The sequence below is a fragment of the Nerophis lumbriciformis genome, linkage group LG08 (assembly GCF_033978685.3).
Source record: "Nerophis lumbriciformis linkage group LG08, RoL_Nlum_v2.1, whole genome shotgun sequence".
NCBI lineage: Eukaryota > Metazoa > Chordata > Actinopteri > Syngnathiformes > Syngnathidae > Nerophis > Nerophis lumbriciformis.
Genome location: NC_084555.2, coordinates 54,413,254 through 54,432,041, shown reverse-complemented (window position 1 = coordinate 54,432,041; position 18,788 = coordinate 54,413,254). Strand labels below are relative to the sequence as shown.

Below are 18,788 nucleotides of genomic sequence, written 5' to 3'. Positions count from 1 at the left end.
TAATTCCACATTACAATTGTGCTGTTGTCTCTCAGGCCGCAGAATATCGAGCTCGGTGCCACGGGAGGAGCGTCCAAACAGGACATCAACATGGACAACATGACAGTGGAGCAGATCGCCGCCAGGGCCAACCAAGTGACCGATGAGGTACGCTACGTCCACTCAATAGACTTCACATAGTCTTAGTTATTTTTTTTTCTTCATATAATAGCTGTTTAAATAATTCTACATTTACTAATATATTCATGTTCCTCATTAATATTAACAACATCCTGCTAGGCCGGGTTGTGTCTCCTGTGTCAACACTGACATTCATTCATTGAACTCCTTGTGTTTAAAAGCTGCTTCTTCTTAAGAGGTTTGTTCTCGGGGCGGTATAGCTCGGTTGGTAGAGCGGCCGTGCCAGCAACTTGAGGGTTGCAGGTTCGATCCCCGCTTCTGCCATCCTAGTCACTGCCGTTGTGTCCTTGGGCAAGACACTTTACCCACCTGCTCCCAGTGCCACCCACACTGCTTTAAATGTCACTTAGATATTGGCTTTCACTATGTAAAGCGCTTTGAGTCACTAGAGAAAAAGCGCTATATAAATATAATTCCCTTCACTTCACTTCTTACAAGTGAAGGACACTCTACCTAAACATAAGTTTGCCAATGCCGTCAGTAGTCATAAAAGTTTGCAAGTACTGCCCCAAAAACTAAACTCACCATGTGAGCTAATTGTGAACAAATAAAGAAACTCTACACTACAAAAAGTCAGTGTTCAAAAAGAAGAAGAAAAAAATACAAAAAATTGGGGTATTTTATTTGAACTAAGCAAAATGATCTGCCAATAGAACAAGAAAATTTGGCTTGTCAAGACTTTCCAAAACAAGTAAAATTAAAGCTGCAAGCAGCATTGGTCGGGCCCGCGTATTTGGCAGGTGCTAGTCCTAAGTGTCCCAATACTTTTGTCCAGTTTTAGTCCTAAATGTCCCAATACTTTAGTCAAGTTGTAGTCCTAAGTGTCCCAATACTTTTGGCCAGTGTAAGTGTCCCAATACTTTTGTCCAGTGGTTGTCCTAAGTGTCCCAATACTTTTGTCCAGTTGTAGTCCTAAATGTCCCAATACTTTTGTCTACTTTTAGTCCGAATTGTCCCAATACTTTTGTGTAGTGTACCGTATTTTCCGCACTATAAGGCGCACCGGATTATTAGCCGCACCTTCAATGAATTGCATATTTCATAACTTTGTCCACCAATAAGCCGCCCCGGATTATAAGCCGCGCCTACGCTGCGCTAAAGGGAATGTCAAAAAAACAGTCAGATAGTTCAGTCAAACTTTAATAATATATTGAAAACCAGCGTTCTAACAACTCTGTCCCAAAATGTACGCAAATGTGCAATCACAAACATAGTAAAATTCAAAATGGTGTAGAGCAATAGCAACATAATGTTGCTCGAACGTTAATGTCACAACACACAAAATAAACATAGCGCTCACTTTCTGAAGTTATTCTTCATTCGTAAATCCTTCGAATTCTTCGTCTTCGGTGTCCGAATTGAAAAGTTGCGCAAGCGTGGGATCCAAAATGGCCGGTTCCGTCTCGTCGAAGTCATCGGAGTCAGTGTCGCTGTTGTTGTCCAGTAGTTCTGTGAATCCTGCCTTCCGGAAAGCTCGGACCACAGTTGTGACCGAAATATCTGCCCAGGCATTTACGATCCACTGGCAAATGTTGGCGTATGTCGTCCGGCGCTGTCTGCCTGTTTTAGTGAAGGTGTGTTCGCCTTCGGTCATCCATTGTTCCCACGCCGTTCGCAGTCGTGATTTGAATGCCCTGTTGACACCAATATCCAGCGGTTGGAGTTCTTTGGTTAATCCACCTGGAATGACGGCGAGTGTTGTATTTGTGTGCTTCACTTGTTTTTTGACACCATCTGTGATGTGGGCGCGCATAGAGTCGTATATCAACATGGACGGAGCTGTGTGAAAAAAGCCACCCGGCCTCTTCGCGTAAACTTCCCTTAACCACTCGCTCATCTTTTCTTCATCCATCCATCCCTTCGAGTTAGCTTTTATGATGACGCCGGCTGGAAAGGTCTCTTTTGGCAAGGTCTTCCTTTTGAATATCACCATGGGAGGAAGTTTCTGGCCATTAGCATGGCAAGCTAGAACCACAGTGAAGGACGACTTCTCATTCCCTGTGGTGCGAATATTCACCGTACGTGCATTTTGTAGTCTGGTCTTTACAGATGTAAACACACAAAGGAAATGAAACGAAATATCCGCACGCTTCTTTTTCTTCCGGGGGCGGGTGGTAGCTTACAGTAGAAGAAGAAGCGCTTCCTGTTCTATGGGGGCGGGTGCTTACCTTGGCGGTTGCTTGCGTAGAAGAAGAAGCGCTTCCTGTTCTACCGGGAAAAAAGATGGCGGCTGTTTACCGAAGTTGCGAGATGGAAACTTTATGAAAATGAATCGTAATATTAATCCATATATAAAGCGCACCGGGTTATAAGGCGCACTGTCAGCTTTTGAGAAAATTTGTGGTTTTTAGGTGCGCCTTATAGTGCGGAAAATACGGTACCTACCTTGTCTGCATTGTGTGGGCATGCTGGTGCTTCCTGCTTTTAAGCAGCCATCTTGAAAAAACAGCAGCGCAGCAGCATCAGCGCAGCGGGTCTTTGAAGGGTCATAAAATCAAAACCGGAGCAGGTATTAAAACGCTGTTCTGTTATTTTATACACAAGGGTTTAATCTCTCTCCTGTGTTAGTTTGAAGCCGAAACGACAAACGCGCTCAGAGGAGATAGTTTTTGAAGGAAGGTGACCGGTTTTTACAAAAAAATTGTTTTGAAGGGGGAATAGCAAACTTCCTGTTGATTTTTGCTGGGGGTTGTCAATTTATGAAATGTAGGTCTAAGTGAGACCTACATAGAGGTTTTTGTTTCATGTCTCTCCGACCTTCCCAGTGGGAGTTACAGGCAGTTTTGTCATTTTTTTCATCCGAGGAGCAGTTTTTTGTGCGTTTCATTAAAAAATTGCGCTAGAGCACAATTTTGAGATTTGGGGTTAGGTTTTTTTATTAGATCGCAATTTTTGCTAGTCCTGATGTGTGTGTTCAGTTCGGTGAGTTTTGAAGCATGTTAAGGGGGTCAAATTACAGCTCAAAGAGGCAAAAGTGACTGTTTTTAGTACTTTTTTGTCTTGAAGGGGGAATTGCCAACTTCCTGTTGATTTTTGCCCGAGAATATACTATTATGAAATCTAGGTCTAAGTCACACCTACATAAAGGTTTTTGTTTCATGTCTCTCCGACCTTCCTAGTGGGAGTTACAGGCGGTCTAGTTTTTTTTTTTCGTAGGGGGCGCTAGAGCGCAATTTTGAGTTTTGTGGTTCGGTTTTTTTTTAAAAAGGCAATTTTCGCAGGTCCTGATGTGTGGGTCAAATATGGTGAGTTTTGAAGCATGTTAAGTGTAAGTGGGTCAAATTAGAGTTTAAAGTGGCGGCGGAAGAATAAAGAATAATAAAACCTTACAAATTCAATAGGTCCTTATGTCCCATTGCATAAGGACTCCCTTTGGGAGTCCTTATACAATGGGCCATGCGGGCCCTAATTAGCTAACTTCAATGAACCCAAAAATACCCTAAAATAAGTATATTCTCACTAATAACAAGTGCACTTTTCTTGGTAGAAAAAAAAGAGACATTTTTGATCATTATGTTGAAAAAATATTCTAGTGCCATTATCTTGACATAATGATATGCGCTCGGCATTACATTTCTTGAAACCAATAAACTTATACTAAAGACTAATTTATTGTTCTTAATGGAAAGGCAAGCGCTTGTTACTCTCGGGGTCTACTAGCCGCTCAGGCAAATCATATGGTCTAAAATGCATTTTTCCATGGATAACATGACATCATCGCGCCAAGTGCGTGCTCTTTCAGTCAATTAGTGCACATATATACAGCCCGGCCCCCGGCCAAAAAAATGTTATTGTAATTTTGAAGAATTTATCCGAATGTGCATTAACTATTTCTGTTCAAAATTGTTAGAAATGTTAAATGTTTAAATATTAACTGTCAGTTTACTGTACTGTGCCAACTGTACTACTATATGAGTACCTATTTAGGGCCCGCATGGCCCATTGCATAAGGACTCCCAAAGGGAGTCCTTATGCAATGGGACATAAGGACCTATTGAATTTGTAAGGTTTTATTATTATTATACCGGCCGCCTCTTTGAGCACTAATTTGACCCACTTAACATGCTTCAAAACTCACCATATTTGACCCACACATCAGGACCTGCGAAAATTGTCTTTTAATGAAAAAACCGAACCCCAAAACTCAAAAGTGCGCTCTAGCGCCCCCTAGGAAAAAAAACAAAACTAGACTGCCTGTAACTCCCACTAGGAAGGTCGGAAAGACATGAAACAAAATTCTCTATGTAGGTCTGACTTAGACCTAGATTTCATAATTGTACATCCTTGGGCAGAAATCAACAGAAAGTTGGCAATTCCCCCTTCAAGACAAAAAAGTACTAAAAACAGTCACTTTTGCCTCTTTGAGCTGTAATTTGACCCCCTTAACATGCTTCAAAACGCACCGAACTGAACACACACATCAGGACTGGCACAAATTGCGATTTAATAAAAAAACCTAACCCCAAATCTCAAAATTGCGCTCTAATAAAATGCTGAAAAAACTGCTCCTCGGAAGAAAAAAATAACAAAACTGCCTGTAACTCCCACTGGGAAGGTCAGAGAGACATGAAACAAAAACCTCTATGTAGGTCTCACTTAGACCTACATTTCATAGATTGACAACCCCCCGCAAAAATCAACAGGAAGTTTGCTATTCCCCCTTCAAAACAAATTTTTTGTAAAAACCGGTCACCTTCCTTCAAAAACTATCTCCTCTGAGCGCGTTTGTCGTTTCGGCTTCAAACTAACACAGGAGAGAGATTGAACCCTTGTGTATAAAAGTACAGAACAGCGTTTTTCTAACTGCTCCGGTTTTGATTTTATGACCCTTCAAAGAACCGCTGCGCTGATGCTGCTGCGCTGCTGTTTTTTTAAGATGGCTGCTTAAAAGCAGGAAGCACCAGCGTGCCCACACAATGCAGACAAGGTAGGTACACTAGACAAAAGTATTGGGACACTTATGACTACCACCGGACAAAAGTATTGGGACACTTATGACTACCACCGAACAAAAGTATTGGGACACTTAGGACTACCACTGGAAAAAAGTATTGGGACACCTACACTGGACAAATGTATTGGGACACTTAGGACTACAACTTGACAAAAGTATTGGGACACGTACTACTAAAACTGGACAAAAGTATTGGGACACTTAGGACTAGCACCTGCCAAACACGCGGGCTCGACCAACGCTGCTTGCAGCTTTAATTTCTATTGTTTCATTGAAAAAAAACAGCAAAGTCCATTTGGCTGTCATCTGTTTTAATTATGAGACACGATTGTGTCAAAGTCATGATTTTTTTTTTTTTCATGCTTGAAATAAGAAATTATTACTTTAACAAAGTAGTTTTACACTTGTGAGTGTTGATGACACAGCTTTGCAACACTTGATATTCTAGTTTCAAGCATGTTTTACTCAATATAGGTCATCACATCTCAGCAACAAGCTGTAATATCTTACTGACATCATTTAGGACACTTAAAACAAGTAAAACACTCTAACATCAAATCTGCTTAGTGAGAAGAATGATCTTATCAGACAGAAAATAAGCAAATATCACCCTTATTTGAGATATTTAATCTTACTTAGATTTCAGTTTTTGCAGTGTAGTACTTAATTTATTTTGAGAAAAAACATTTAATTTCTAAACTAAATGTGTCCCGTTTGAAAAAAGGTACCGTATTTTTCGGAGTATAAGTCGCTCCGGAGTATAAGTCGCACAGGCCGAAAATGCATAATAAAGAAGGAAAAAAACATATAAGTCGTACTGGAGTATAAGTCGCATTTTTGGGGGAAATGTATTTGATAAAAGCCAACACCAAGAATAGACATTTGAAAGGCAATTTAGAATAAATAAGGAATAGTGAACAACAGGCTGAATAAGTGTACGTTATATGAGGCATAAATAACCAACTGGTATGTTAACGTAACATATTATGGTAAGAGTCATTCAAATAACTACCGTATTTTCCGCACCATAAGGCGCCCTGGGTTATAAGCCGCGCCTTCAATGAACGGCATATTTCAAAACTTTGTCCACCTATAAGCCGCCCCGTGTTATAAGCCGCATCTAACTGCGCTAAAGGAATGTCAAAAAAACAGTCAGATAGGTCAGTCAAACTTTAATAATATATTAAAAACCAGCGTGATGTGGGCGCGCATGGAGTCGTATATCAACATGGACGGAGCTGCGTGAAAAAAGCCACCCGGCCTCTTCGCGTAAACTTACCTTAACCACTCGCTCATCTTTTCTTCATCCATCCCTTCGAGTTAGCTTTTATGATGACGCCGGCTGGAAAGGTCTCTTTTGGCAAGGTCTTCCTTTTGAATATCACCATGGGTGGAAGTTTCTGGCCATTAGCATGGCAAGCTAGAACCACAGTGAAGGATGACTTCTCATTCCCTGTGGTGCGAATATTCACCGTACGTGCTCCCGTTGTATCCACAGTGCGGTTCACAGGAATATCAAAAGTCAGTGGAACCTCGTCCATGTTGATAATGTTCTCTGGCCGGATCTTTTTTTCAGCTATCTTGTTTTTACAATATGCACGGAAAGTAGCCAGCTTTTCTTGAAAGTCTTTAGGCAGTTGCTGTGAAATAGTCCGTGTGCGGATGGAGAGATTGCGTCTTTTCATGAACCGGATCCCTGTCGCTTAGTAGGAGCCATTTTGTGGTCTTTACAGATGTAAACACACAAAGGAAATGAAACGTAATATCCTCGCGCTTCTTCTTCTTCTACGCGGGCGGGTGGTTGCTTACAGTAGAAGAAGAAGCGCTTCCTGTTCTATGGGGGCGGGTGCTTACCTTGGCGGTTGCTTGCGTAGAAGAAGAAGCACTTCCTCTTCTACGGGGAAAAAAGATGGCGGCTGTTTACCGTAGTTGCGAGACCGAAACTTTATGAAAATGAATCTTAATATTAATCCATATATAAAGCGCACCGGGTTATAAGGCGCACTGTCAGCTTTTGAGAAAATTTGTGGTTTTTAGGTGCGCCTTATAGTGCGGAAAATACGGTATAACATATAGAACATGCTATACAATCTGTCACTCCTAATCGCTAAATCCCATGAAATCTTATACGTCTAGTCTCTTACGTGAATGAGATCAATAATATTATTTGATATTTTACGCTAATGTGTTAATAATTTCACACATAAGTCGCTCCTGAGTATAAGTCGCACCCCCGGCCAAACTATGAAAAAAACTGCGACTTATAGTCCGAAAAATACGGTATGTAGGATTCCTGCTCATATCATATCAGATCGCCAATATCCCAAGGCTTCAATATCGGTATCAAAAGTGAAAAGGTTGTACTGGGACACCCCAAGTTGTTACCCCTTTAAAAGCAAGCTAACATTGGATTGTTAAACATTGGTTAAATCCTGCCTGCGAAACAACACAAGGTAATACATTTGTGTGGTCAGATAGTTGCATACTTGCCAACCCTCCCGAATTTTCCGGGAGACTCCCGAAATTCAGCGCCTCTCCCGAAAACCTCCCGGGACAAATATTCTCCCGAAAATCTCCCGATTTTCAGCCGGAGCTGGAGGCCACGCCCCCTCCAGCTCCATGCGGACCTGAGTGAGGACAGCCTTTTTTCACTACGGGAGGACAACAGGGTGACAAGAACTAAATCATCCAGACTAGAGATACATTGTATTATTATGTTTATCTTACCTAAAAATAAATATATTTATTAATTTAAAAAAATAAATCAATAAATACATTTTTACTATATTTTGCTAAAAACATCAAAATTAATTGTATTTTTTCTGACTCCTTATTACATCCAGCCATAGAATTCTACATTAAAATAAACATATTTGAAATAATTAATTTTAAATTATCATAATAATTCATTTAAAATGACCATATTTAATTATTAAAATAATTGCTTGTTTATCAACAACTTTAGCATTTTATTCACTACATTTTGAAGCTCTCAGAAGCCAAGTTGTTATATTCCTTAATATTTATTTATGCAAGTTTGAAGTATCAATTATCCAAACACAGTTTTGTTTGCATATTTTCAGGATGTAGATATATATATATATATATATATATATATATATATATATATATATATATATATATATATATATAGTAGAAAATATTTAAAAGTCATTCATTGATATCACAACTATCCATACTTGCCAACCTTGAGACCTCCGATTTCGGGAGGTGGGGGCGTGGTCGGGGGTGGGGCGGGGCGTGGTTGGGGGCGTGGTTAAGAGGGGAGGAGTATATTGACAGCTAGAATACACCAAGTCAAGTATTTCATACATATATATATATATATATATATATATATATATATATATATATATATATATATATATATACATATACATATACATATACATATATATATATATATATATATATATATATATATGTACATATATATATATATATATATATATATATATATATATGTACATATATATATATATATATATATATATATATATATATATATATATATATATATATATATATATGTATGAAATACTTGACTTGGTGTATTCTAGCTGTCAATATACTCCTCCCCTCTTAACCACGCCCCCAACCACGCCCCGCCCCACCCCCGACCACGCCCCCACCTCCCGAAATCGGAGGTCTCAAGGTTGGCAAGTATGGATAGTTGTGATATCAATGAATGACTTTTAAATATTTTCTACTTTTAAGTCTTTTAGCTCCATTACCATCAGGGCTGTCACTTCTCTCTTTTCCTCTTTGTGTGTGTGATGTAATCTGCAAGTGTTTATTTCTCTCTTCCTTGCTTCCTTCTGCCACACCTGCCAAAGGAGGGCCTCACTTTGGGTAAAAGCACAATCATTTCATAAATACATACAGTATTTTTTAGCTGCCAAATAGCTTTCTTCTGGCTAGAAATGACACAGGAATTTGACAAAAAAAGACGTTAGATTGTTGTTTTTTCTACAAATGTTACCGTTATTTTGATATTTTATTAATATTTTTTATATTCTGTTCTGTGTCTGATTTTATTAGGACAATTATATTTTTTGAATACATTTGGACATTGGTTGTTCTGTCAAATTAAGACTTAGGCAAGCTACATTGTATTTGTTTGTTTATTTTCTCACAGTCTTCATAACACTTGTCATTTCCATGGAGAAATGTTCATATTGAAACAACTCAATCCAAAATGCTACTAAAACTCAAACTGAGTATTTAAGGAAGTAAAACAGGGTAGTTGTTTTTGCCTTCCTGTGTGTGCACAATGCTTGTGCAACGATTAGTGTGCGTGTTTGTTTGTCATCCAAAATCCTAATCTGCTAAAAGTCATACTAATAAATGTTCACTTTTCTATTAATTGTGCGCACACTCTAGCCACAATATTAGGGACATAATATAAAATCTGACTTTAAAAAATCGTATTTGATTTTATTTTTTCCCCCTCATAATAAATACTTTTGTACTCAAATATAAATACTACTTTCTTGATCATGATTTTTTTCTTTTTTACTTGTAGGGCATTTATTGTAATATAATTTCATTTTTGAAGAAAAATGTCTTCCCATGGTAAATCTTTTTCAAAGACTTTTTCAGAATGACAGTCAATATTTGTTTAAAAAAAAAAAAAAAAAAGACTATACTGATTACATTACATTTGCCTTATAATACTTTTTTTTTAAATCCTGATAATTATTACCTTTTAATAAGAATAGAATATACTGAATGTTGTCGGGGAAAACTACTTTTTCTCGAAATTGTATATGTTTCTCTTGATATTACAATTCTAATTCATCTTTAAAAAAATTCCGATTATAGTGCGACTTTTAGTATGAAGATGAATTCATTCTTGTAAGATTATGATATAAATATTTTTTCTTTTGGAAAAATATATATAACAATTTATTTAACAATATAATAAATGTAAGATTTTTTTGTGTAAACATTTCTACAAAATTGTATAATAGTTTATAAGTTATACTTATTGATTAAATGTATATATTTTTTGTTAATATTTTTTTCGACTTGTAGTCTTGTAAGATTACGAGTTATTTTCTCAAAATTGTGATCGGAAAAAGCGCCGTTAGCAACATAATTAATATTTTGTGAAAAAGGCCCAAAGTTCAGAGGAAAGTAGCTATACTATTATTTTGTATATTTATATTTTAAAGCTGATATCAGCAGCACAAAGTTTAAACAAAACTTTTTTTTCCTTTGTATTTAAAATGACTTCTGATTTCAACTTTTTTTTGTTATTGTACTTAAAAAAAAAAACACCAACTTTTCCGAATAATTATTTCCTTTTAAAAAGACTAGAAAATACTGAAAACTGAGAAATTATAGAAAAAAAACTTTGACATTTGGTATTTTTTCTTGGCATTACGTCCCTTATTTATCTTTTAAATAATTTTTGTAAGATTATGGCTTTTTTTTTTCTTTTGAGAAAAACGCAAATTAATTTATAGTGCAATATAATAAATGTAAGTATTTTTGTATTTAAAAAAAACAAAACATATTAAATATATTCTTAGTTAATATTCCTTTCAACTCTTAAGGGAAAAACGTTTGACGTTCTACTTTTATTCTTGTAAGATTATGAGATATTTTCTCAAAATTATGATTGTAAAAAGTCTTGTTTGCAACATAATTACCATTTTGTGAAAAAGGCCAAACGTTCAGAGGAAAGTAGATGTATATTTTATTTTTTCAAGGTGCTGCACCTGCTAAGTGAATGTGCGATAATAGAAATAATTATGTTATAAATTTGTTGACTTATTGTGCTTGTTAGCGATTGCTTGCATGAAATAGAAACAGGAGGGCGTAACTCGCCTGGACAGACGACATTCCAGGTCGGGTCCTCCAATGCGTCCACTCTGTTTTTGTCCCTTTTATTGCCTAATAAGTGGGCGGGGCATGACTCTGCATCTTTTATGAATATAAAGTGGGTCATTTCCTGCATGATTGTTTATGTTCCTCATTGAAAAAATCACACTTCCACAAAAAAATTTATTAGAATATTAGATTTTTTTATAAGAATCCATTTTTTAAAACATGTTTTTAGGCCATCTCCATGCATCCAGAAGGAGTTTTTCCGAACCTGTAAACTGTTTTGAAAAAGTTTCACCAAATATTACATTGTGAGAATGTGTTTGAATCGAGAATCATTCTAAATTGACTCGTCGCCTCAGGAGTCAGACGGAATAGTTCGGTGCCCAAAGAGTCACATCCCTACTTCTTATGCATTCATCTAAGGCTGAAACGACGCGTCGACATAGTCGACGTCATCGGTTACGTAAATACGTCGATGCCGTTTTTGTGCGTCGGCGCGTCGCATATTTACGTCACACTACTTTACTGTCATGGCGGAGCGCAAAGCAGACGATGCGAGCGAGGGGAAAAAAGCACGCCAAAAGTCGTCAAAAGTGTGGGAGTATTTCAATAAACGGCCTAATAATGTTGTTGTATGCACACTGTGTCGAGCGGAAATGGCCTATCATAGCAGCACAACGGCTATGAACGAACATTTGAAAAGAAAACCCCCGACAGCGTTCTTGCCATCACCATCAACAAGTCAATCGTCCGCGTGCGTATACGTTGTCATTATTACACAAAAACATGAATGTGTCATTTGTATCTGCGTTGTAAATTCATAAACTAAAGCACCGTTTCGCTCTGAGAGGCGCGTTTGGCGTGCCTGTTCAGTGTTTACAAAGACGCGCTCCTCTTTAACGCTGTGGAGAGGCGGCGGCGAGCGAGCGGCGAGGCGGGGCGCGCCGGGAGCGACGCCGCAATCGTGCCCAGGTGCGCGATCCGCGCAGTTGGAAGAGAAAAGAGTTTGTGTAAAATTAAAAGATTGTAAACCTGGCAAAGCCGTCTGGCGTTCAGTCTGTCGGTCCTGAAAGAACCCCACGGCACAAGACGTGTCACAAACGCTAACGTTAATTAGTTGTGCAAATACCTTTTACAACATTAACAGTTACATATACTATGTACAAACCAACAATTAACTTTCACTTTAATCATACTATCATTGTTGTGTTATTAAGCAAAATAAGCAATACTTTTACTTTTGTTGAAATGTTTACACTGTACACTTTTTTGTATTGGATGTTTAGCTTTATTTTTGCACATTTTAGCAAATAAGCAATACTTTTACTTTTGTTGAAATGTTTACACTTGTTACAGAATATTTCCGTTTTGCACTTTTTAGTATTGGATGTTTATCTTTATTTTTGCACATTTTAAAGCAAAATAAGCAATACTTTTACTTTTGAAATGCTTATACTATTCCAGAATATTAAGATTTGCACTGGATGTTTACTTTTATATTTGCACATTAAAAAGCAAATAAGCTACTTTTAATTTTGTTAAATGTTAAAAGTTTTAAATGTTTACATTGTTACAGAATATTTTGTCATGTTGTTGTCAATGTTGACTGACTAGTGGCCATACTTTTTTTTTTGTAAATAAAAGCCATGCCTTTTGAAAAAACTGGCCTACATTTATTTTTTCCTCTTCATTTTAAATTAAAAAAAAAAAATCGGTAAAAGGAAAAATAATCTATAGATTAATCGAAAAAATAATCTATAGATTAACCGATTAATCGAAAAAAATAATCTATAGATTAATCGATAGAAAAATAATCGTTAGCTGCAGCCCTACATTCATCCAAATGTTGTTTCTTCCATTTCTTGGTCCACAGTCGCTGGAAAGCACGCGCAGGATGCTGCAGATGGCGGAGGAGGTGAACCCCACAAATACGTTTCCATTTTTTTCCACCCCCGCCTGTAGATGACTGACACTTGTATCATGTTGCTGCCATTTTTAGAGCAAGGAGACGGGCATCAAAACCATGGTGATGTTGGACCAGCAAGGAGGTGCAGCTTCTTCTCATTTTGCCGCGCATGAAAAGACGCTTTGTGTTGTGACGCGGCGTGGCGTGTTTCAGAGCAGCTAAACCACGTGGAGGACGGCATGGAGCAGATCAACCAGGACATGAGGTTGGCCGAGAAAAACCTGTCTGACCTCTCCAAGTGCTGCGGACTCTGCATCTGCCCGTGTAGCAAGTACGCTGGTCCTTCTTTTTGTTGACACTCTTCTGTTTGCCTTTAAGCTCACTACTCAATGGAGAATGAATTTAACGATCATTTTAAACGGGAGAATGTTCAGAACTCCTGTTTCCACGCCACACTAAGGTTTGTGTAGCTGTAGTTTCATTTCACATTGCTGAGGTCAGGGTGTGCTTAAAAATCATTAGGGTTAGGGTTAGGACTGGGCAATACAGCTAAAAACTGTATTACAATTAGGGATGTCCCGATCCAGGTTTTTGCACTTCCGATCCGATACCGATACTGGCCTATCTGAGCATGTATTAAAGTTATTTAGCCTACTTAGTTGTCAGAATCATGTTGAAAAGGGTTTTAGTACTCTTGATAACAACTAGCCAGCTGAATTAGGGGAGTTTGACTAATACACAATGGTTGGTAACAAGAAACTGACCTGTTTATTCAAGGATAAACACAAAATAGACAAAATTATACATGACAAACAGAAATGGCATCATTGAACTAGGGCTGGGCGATATGGCCTTTTTTCAATATTGCCATATTTTAAGGCCATATTGCGATACACAATATATATCTCGATATTGTGCCTTAGCCTTGAATGAACACTTGATGCATATAATCACAGCAGTATGATGATTCTATGTGTTTTGATTGATTGACTGAGACTTTTATTAGTAGGTTGCACAGTGAAGTACATATTCCGTACAATTGACCACTAAATGGTAACACCCCAATAAGTTTTTACACTTGTTTAAGTCGGGGTCCACTTAAATTGATTGATGATACAGATATATACTATCAGATATATACTATCATCATAATACAGTCATCACACAAGATAATCACATTGGATTATTTACATTATTTATAATCCAGGGTGTGGAGGGGGGCGCCTGATGTACCGTATTTTCCGCACCATAAGCCGCCCTGGGTTATAAGCCGCGCCTTCAATGAACGGCATATTTCAAAACTTTGTCCACCTATAAGACGCCCCGTGTTATAAGCCGCATCTAACTGCGCTAAAGGAATGTCAAAAAAACAGTCAGATAGGTCAGTCAAACTTTAATAATATATTAAAAACCAGCGTGATGTGGGCGCGCATGGAGTCGTATATCAACATGGACGGAGCTGCGTGAAAAAAGCCACCCGGCCTCTTCGCGTAAACTTACCTTAACCACTCGCTCATCTTTTCTTCATCCATCCATCCCTTCGAGTTAGCTTTTATGATGACGCCGGCTGGAAAGGTCTCTTTTGGCAAGGTCTTCCTTTTGAATATCACCATGGGTGGAAGTTTCTGGCCATTAGCATGGCAAGCTAGAACCACAGTGAAGGATGACTTCTCATTCCCTGTGGTGCGAATATTCACCGTACGTGCTCCCGTTGTATCCACAGTGCGGTTCACAGGAATATCAAAAGTCAGTGGAACCTCGTCCATGTTGATAATGTTCTCTGGCCGGATCTTTTTTTCAGCTATCTTGTTTTTACAATATGCACGGAAAGTAGCCAGCTTTTCTTGAAAGTCTTTAGGCAGTTGCTGTGAAATAGTAGTCCGTGTGCGGATGGAGAGATTGCGTCTTTTCATGAACCGGAAACCTGTCGCTAATAGTGCGGAAAATACGGTAAGTGTGAAAAAGACAGCCAAAAGAGTTTGATATGAGAATAAATCTAAAGTTAAAATATAGGGTAGAAATGCACCCATTTGCAGGAAATGTAGTCTTGACTTTCAAAATGTTCTTTCAAGGCTTGCATGTCTACATTAAAACATTCTTCTTCATACTGCATTAATATATGCTACTTTTAAACTTTCATGCAGAGATTTTTTTTAAATGTCTCAAAAAAAAATTCAGTGTTGACAGCTAGATTTTTTGTGGACATGTTCCATAAATATTGATGTTAAAGATTTATTTTTTTGTGAATAAATGTTTGGAATTAAGTTCATGAATCCAGATGGATCTCTATTACAATCCCCAAAGAGGGCACTTTAAGTTGATGATTACTTCTATGTGTAGAAATCTTTATTTATAATTGAATCACTTGTTTATTTTTCAACAAGTTTTTAGTTATTTTTATATCTTTTTTTCCAAATAGTTCAAGAAAGACCACAACAAATGAGCAATATTTTACACTGTTATACAATTTAATAAATCAGAAACTGATGACATAGTGCTGTATTTTACTTCTTTATCTCTTTTTTTCAACCAAAAAATGCTTTGTTCTGATTAGGGGGTACTTGAATTAAAAAAAATTTCACAGGGGGTACATCACTGAAAAAAGGTTGAGAACCACTGCCTTAGAGGGAGCGTTGCTCGCACGGCTGCGCTAGCATCACAGCTAACGTTAGCCATGCTGCTACCTCTCTGCTCGGGGAGGACGTATACGTATGTGACGTATGACGTGACAGTATGTGACGTATGTCGTGACAGTATGTGACGTGTGTAAGAAGGTGCACTTGCTGTCTGTGAGAGGGAGACACAGGAAACAGTGAGAAGAGCCTGTCGTGTAATGCCAGCAGCTAAAATCAACTGCGTGAGAATTGTGGATGTGTTGAAGGTGTGCTGGAAAATGCGGAACGGAAATTACGGAGCAGCAGAAAAGTGTATTATTTAAATCGGTGCGTTGGAAAACACGGACCGAAGTTTTTTTAAATCTGGATCGGCATTTTCCCATGCCTTGCCGATACGCAATTTTTGGCAAATATCGGCAGCCGATCCGATCCAAATATCGGATCGGGACATCCCTAATTACAATATAAGTGTTTTATATCGGTCGATATTAATAATTATTGATACTTTTTAAGCCCTATGGCAGTGTTTTTCAATCTTTTTTGAGCCAAGGCACATTTTCTGCATTGAAAAAATCCGGAGGCACACCACCAGAAGAAATCATTAAAAAACTAAACTCAGTTGATAGTAAAAAGTCATTTGGATATGACTTTAAATCATAACCAAGCATGCATCACTACAGCTCTTGTCTCAAAGTAGGTGTACTGTCATGACCTGTCACATCACGCCCTGACTTATTTTGAGTTTATTGCTGTTTTCCTGTGTGTAGTATTTTGGTGGCTTTTTCTCTTTTTTTGGTATTTCCCTGTAGCAGTTTCATGTTTACCTTCGAGCGATATTTCCCACATTTTTGTTTTAGCAATCAAGAAGATTTCAGTTGTTTTTATCCTTCTTTGTGGGTACATTGTTGATTGTCATGTCATGTTCGGATGTACATTGTGGACGTCTTTGCTCCACAGTAAGTCTTTGCTGTCGTCCAGCATTCTGTTTTTGTTTACTTTGCAGCCAGTTCAGTTTTAGTTTCGTTCTGCGTAGCCTTCCCTAAGCTTCAATGCATTTTCTTAGGGGCACTCCCCTTTTGTTTATTTTTGGTTTAAGCATTAGATACCTTTTTACCTGCACATAGCCTCCCGCTGTTTCCGACATCTACAAAGCAATTAGCTACCGGCTTCCACCTACTGATATGGAAGAGCTCTAGACAGCACCGACACTCAACAACAACACATAATTTGCAGACTATAATTACTGGTTTGCAAAAAATATTTTTAACCCAAATAGGGGAAATTAGATAGATGTGTGGGGGTGTGTGGGGGTTTGGGTGGGTGCAGTACACAGAACATCAATTTCCACACTTCTATTAGCCCCGGGTCCAGTAGACCCGGACATCTTATACAGGTAAAAGCCAGTAAATTAGAATATTTTGAAAAACTTGATTTATTTCAGTAATTGCATTCAAAAGGTGTAACTTGTACATTATATTTATTCATTGCACACAGACTGATGCATTCAAATGTTTATTTCATTTAATTTTGATGATTTGAAGTGGCAACAAATGAAAATCCAAAATTCCGTGTGTCACAAAATTAGAATATTACTTAAGGCTAATACAAAAAAGGGATTTTTAGAAATGTTGGCCAACTGAAAAGTATGAAAATGAAAAATATGAGCATGTACAATACTCAATACTTGGTTGGAGCTCCTTTTGCCTCAATTACTGCGTTAATGCGGCGTGGCATGGAGTCGATGAGTTTCTGGCACTGCTCAGGTGTTATGAGAGCCCAGGTTGCTCTGATAGTGGCCTTCAACTCTTCTGCGTTTTTGGGTCTGGCATTCTGCATCTTCCTTTTCACAATACCCCACAGATTTTCTATGGGGCTAAGGTCAGGGGAGTTGGCGGGCCAATTTAGAACAGAAATACCATGGTCCGTAAACCAGGCACGGGTAGATTTTGCGCTGTGTGCAGGCGCCAAGTCCTGTTGGAACTTGAAATCTCCATCTCCATAGAGCAGGTCAGCAGCAGGAAGCATGAAGTGCTCTAAAACTTGCTGGTAGACGGCTGCGTTGACCCTGGATCTCAGGAAACAGAGTGGACCGACACCAGCAGATGACATGGCACCCCAAACCATCACTGATGGTGGAAACTTTACACTAGACTTCAGGCAACGTGGATCCTGTGCCTCTCCTGTCTTCCTCCAGACTCTGGGACCTCGATTTCCAAAGGAAATGCAAAATTTGCATGGTTGGGTGATGGTTTGGGGTGCCATGTCATCTGCTGGTGTCGGTCCACTCTGTTTCCTGAGATCCAGGGTCAACGCAGCCGTCTACCAGCAAGTTTTAGAGGACTTCATGCTTCCTGCTGCTGACCTGCTCTATGGAGATGGAGATTTCAAGTTCCAACAGGACTTGGCGCCTGCACACAGCGCAGAATCTACCCGTGCCTGGTTTACGGACCATGGTATTTCTGTTCTAAATTGGCCCGCCAACTCCCCTGACCTTAGCCCCATAGAAAATCTGTGGGGTATTGTGAAAAGGAAGATGCAGAATGCCAGACCCAAAAACGCAGAAGAGTTGAAGGCCACTATCAGAGCAACCTGGGCTCTCATAACACCTGAGCAGTGCCAGAAACTCATGGACTCCATGCCACGCCGCATTAACGCAGTAATTGAGGCAAAAGGAGCTCCAACCAAGTATTGAGTATTGTACATGCTCATATTTTTCATTTTCATACTTTTCAGTTGGCCAACATTTCTAAAAATCCCTTTTTTGTATTAGCCTTAAGTAATATTCTAATTTTGTGACACACGGAATTTTGGATTTTCATTTGTTGCCACTTCAAATCATCAAAATTAAATGAAATAAACATTTGAATGCATCAGTCTGTGTGCAATGAATAAATATAATGTACAAGTTACACCTTTTGAATGCAATTACTGAAATAAATCAAGTTTTTCAAAATATTGTAATTTACTGGCTTTTACCTGTATGTAATATAAATGTGTCGGGGGGGTGTATGGTGTGTGGTCATTAAATATTTATTCTGATATATGTTCTTCACAGAAAATAAGCCAAAGTCAGTGAGTCTCAGTTTGAAAAATTAATTAATTGTATTATTTTTCTTTTAATAACACCACACAAGAAAAATCAATAGGGTTTTTCTTTCAGACTGGATGACTAGTTAAAAACCTGTTGAAGGGGGAACATGTATCTTAATTTTTCTAATTGGGTTGGATGCTTTTTTTTTTTAAAGCAATATGTTTCTTGTGTAGTTGTGGCTTGAAA

At 38.3% G+C, this 18,788-nt stretch overlaps 1 protein-coding gene across 2 annotated transcripts in view; it reads left to right on the top strand.

The window, feature by feature from the left end:
• The window catches only part of LOC133611989 (synaptosomal-associated protein 23-like), a 61,245-nt gene that overhangs the window by 25,925 nt on the left and 16,532 nt on the right, over window positions 1–18,788 (top strand). For both annotated transcript variants that reach the window (XM_061969207.2, XM_061969206.1), the window contains exons 2-5: window positions 36–147; window positions 12,864–12,905; window positions 12,990–13,038; window positions 13,110–13,227. In XM_061969207.2, coding sequence (XP_061825191.1) covers window positions 91–147; window positions 12,864–12,905; window positions 12,990–13,038; window positions 13,110–13,227 — 266 coding nt within the window. In that variant the 5' untranslated portion in view covers window positions 36–90. The remainder of the gene's footprint in view (window positions 1–35; window positions 148–12,863; window positions 12,906–12,989; window positions 13,039–13,109; window positions 13,228–18,788) is intronic.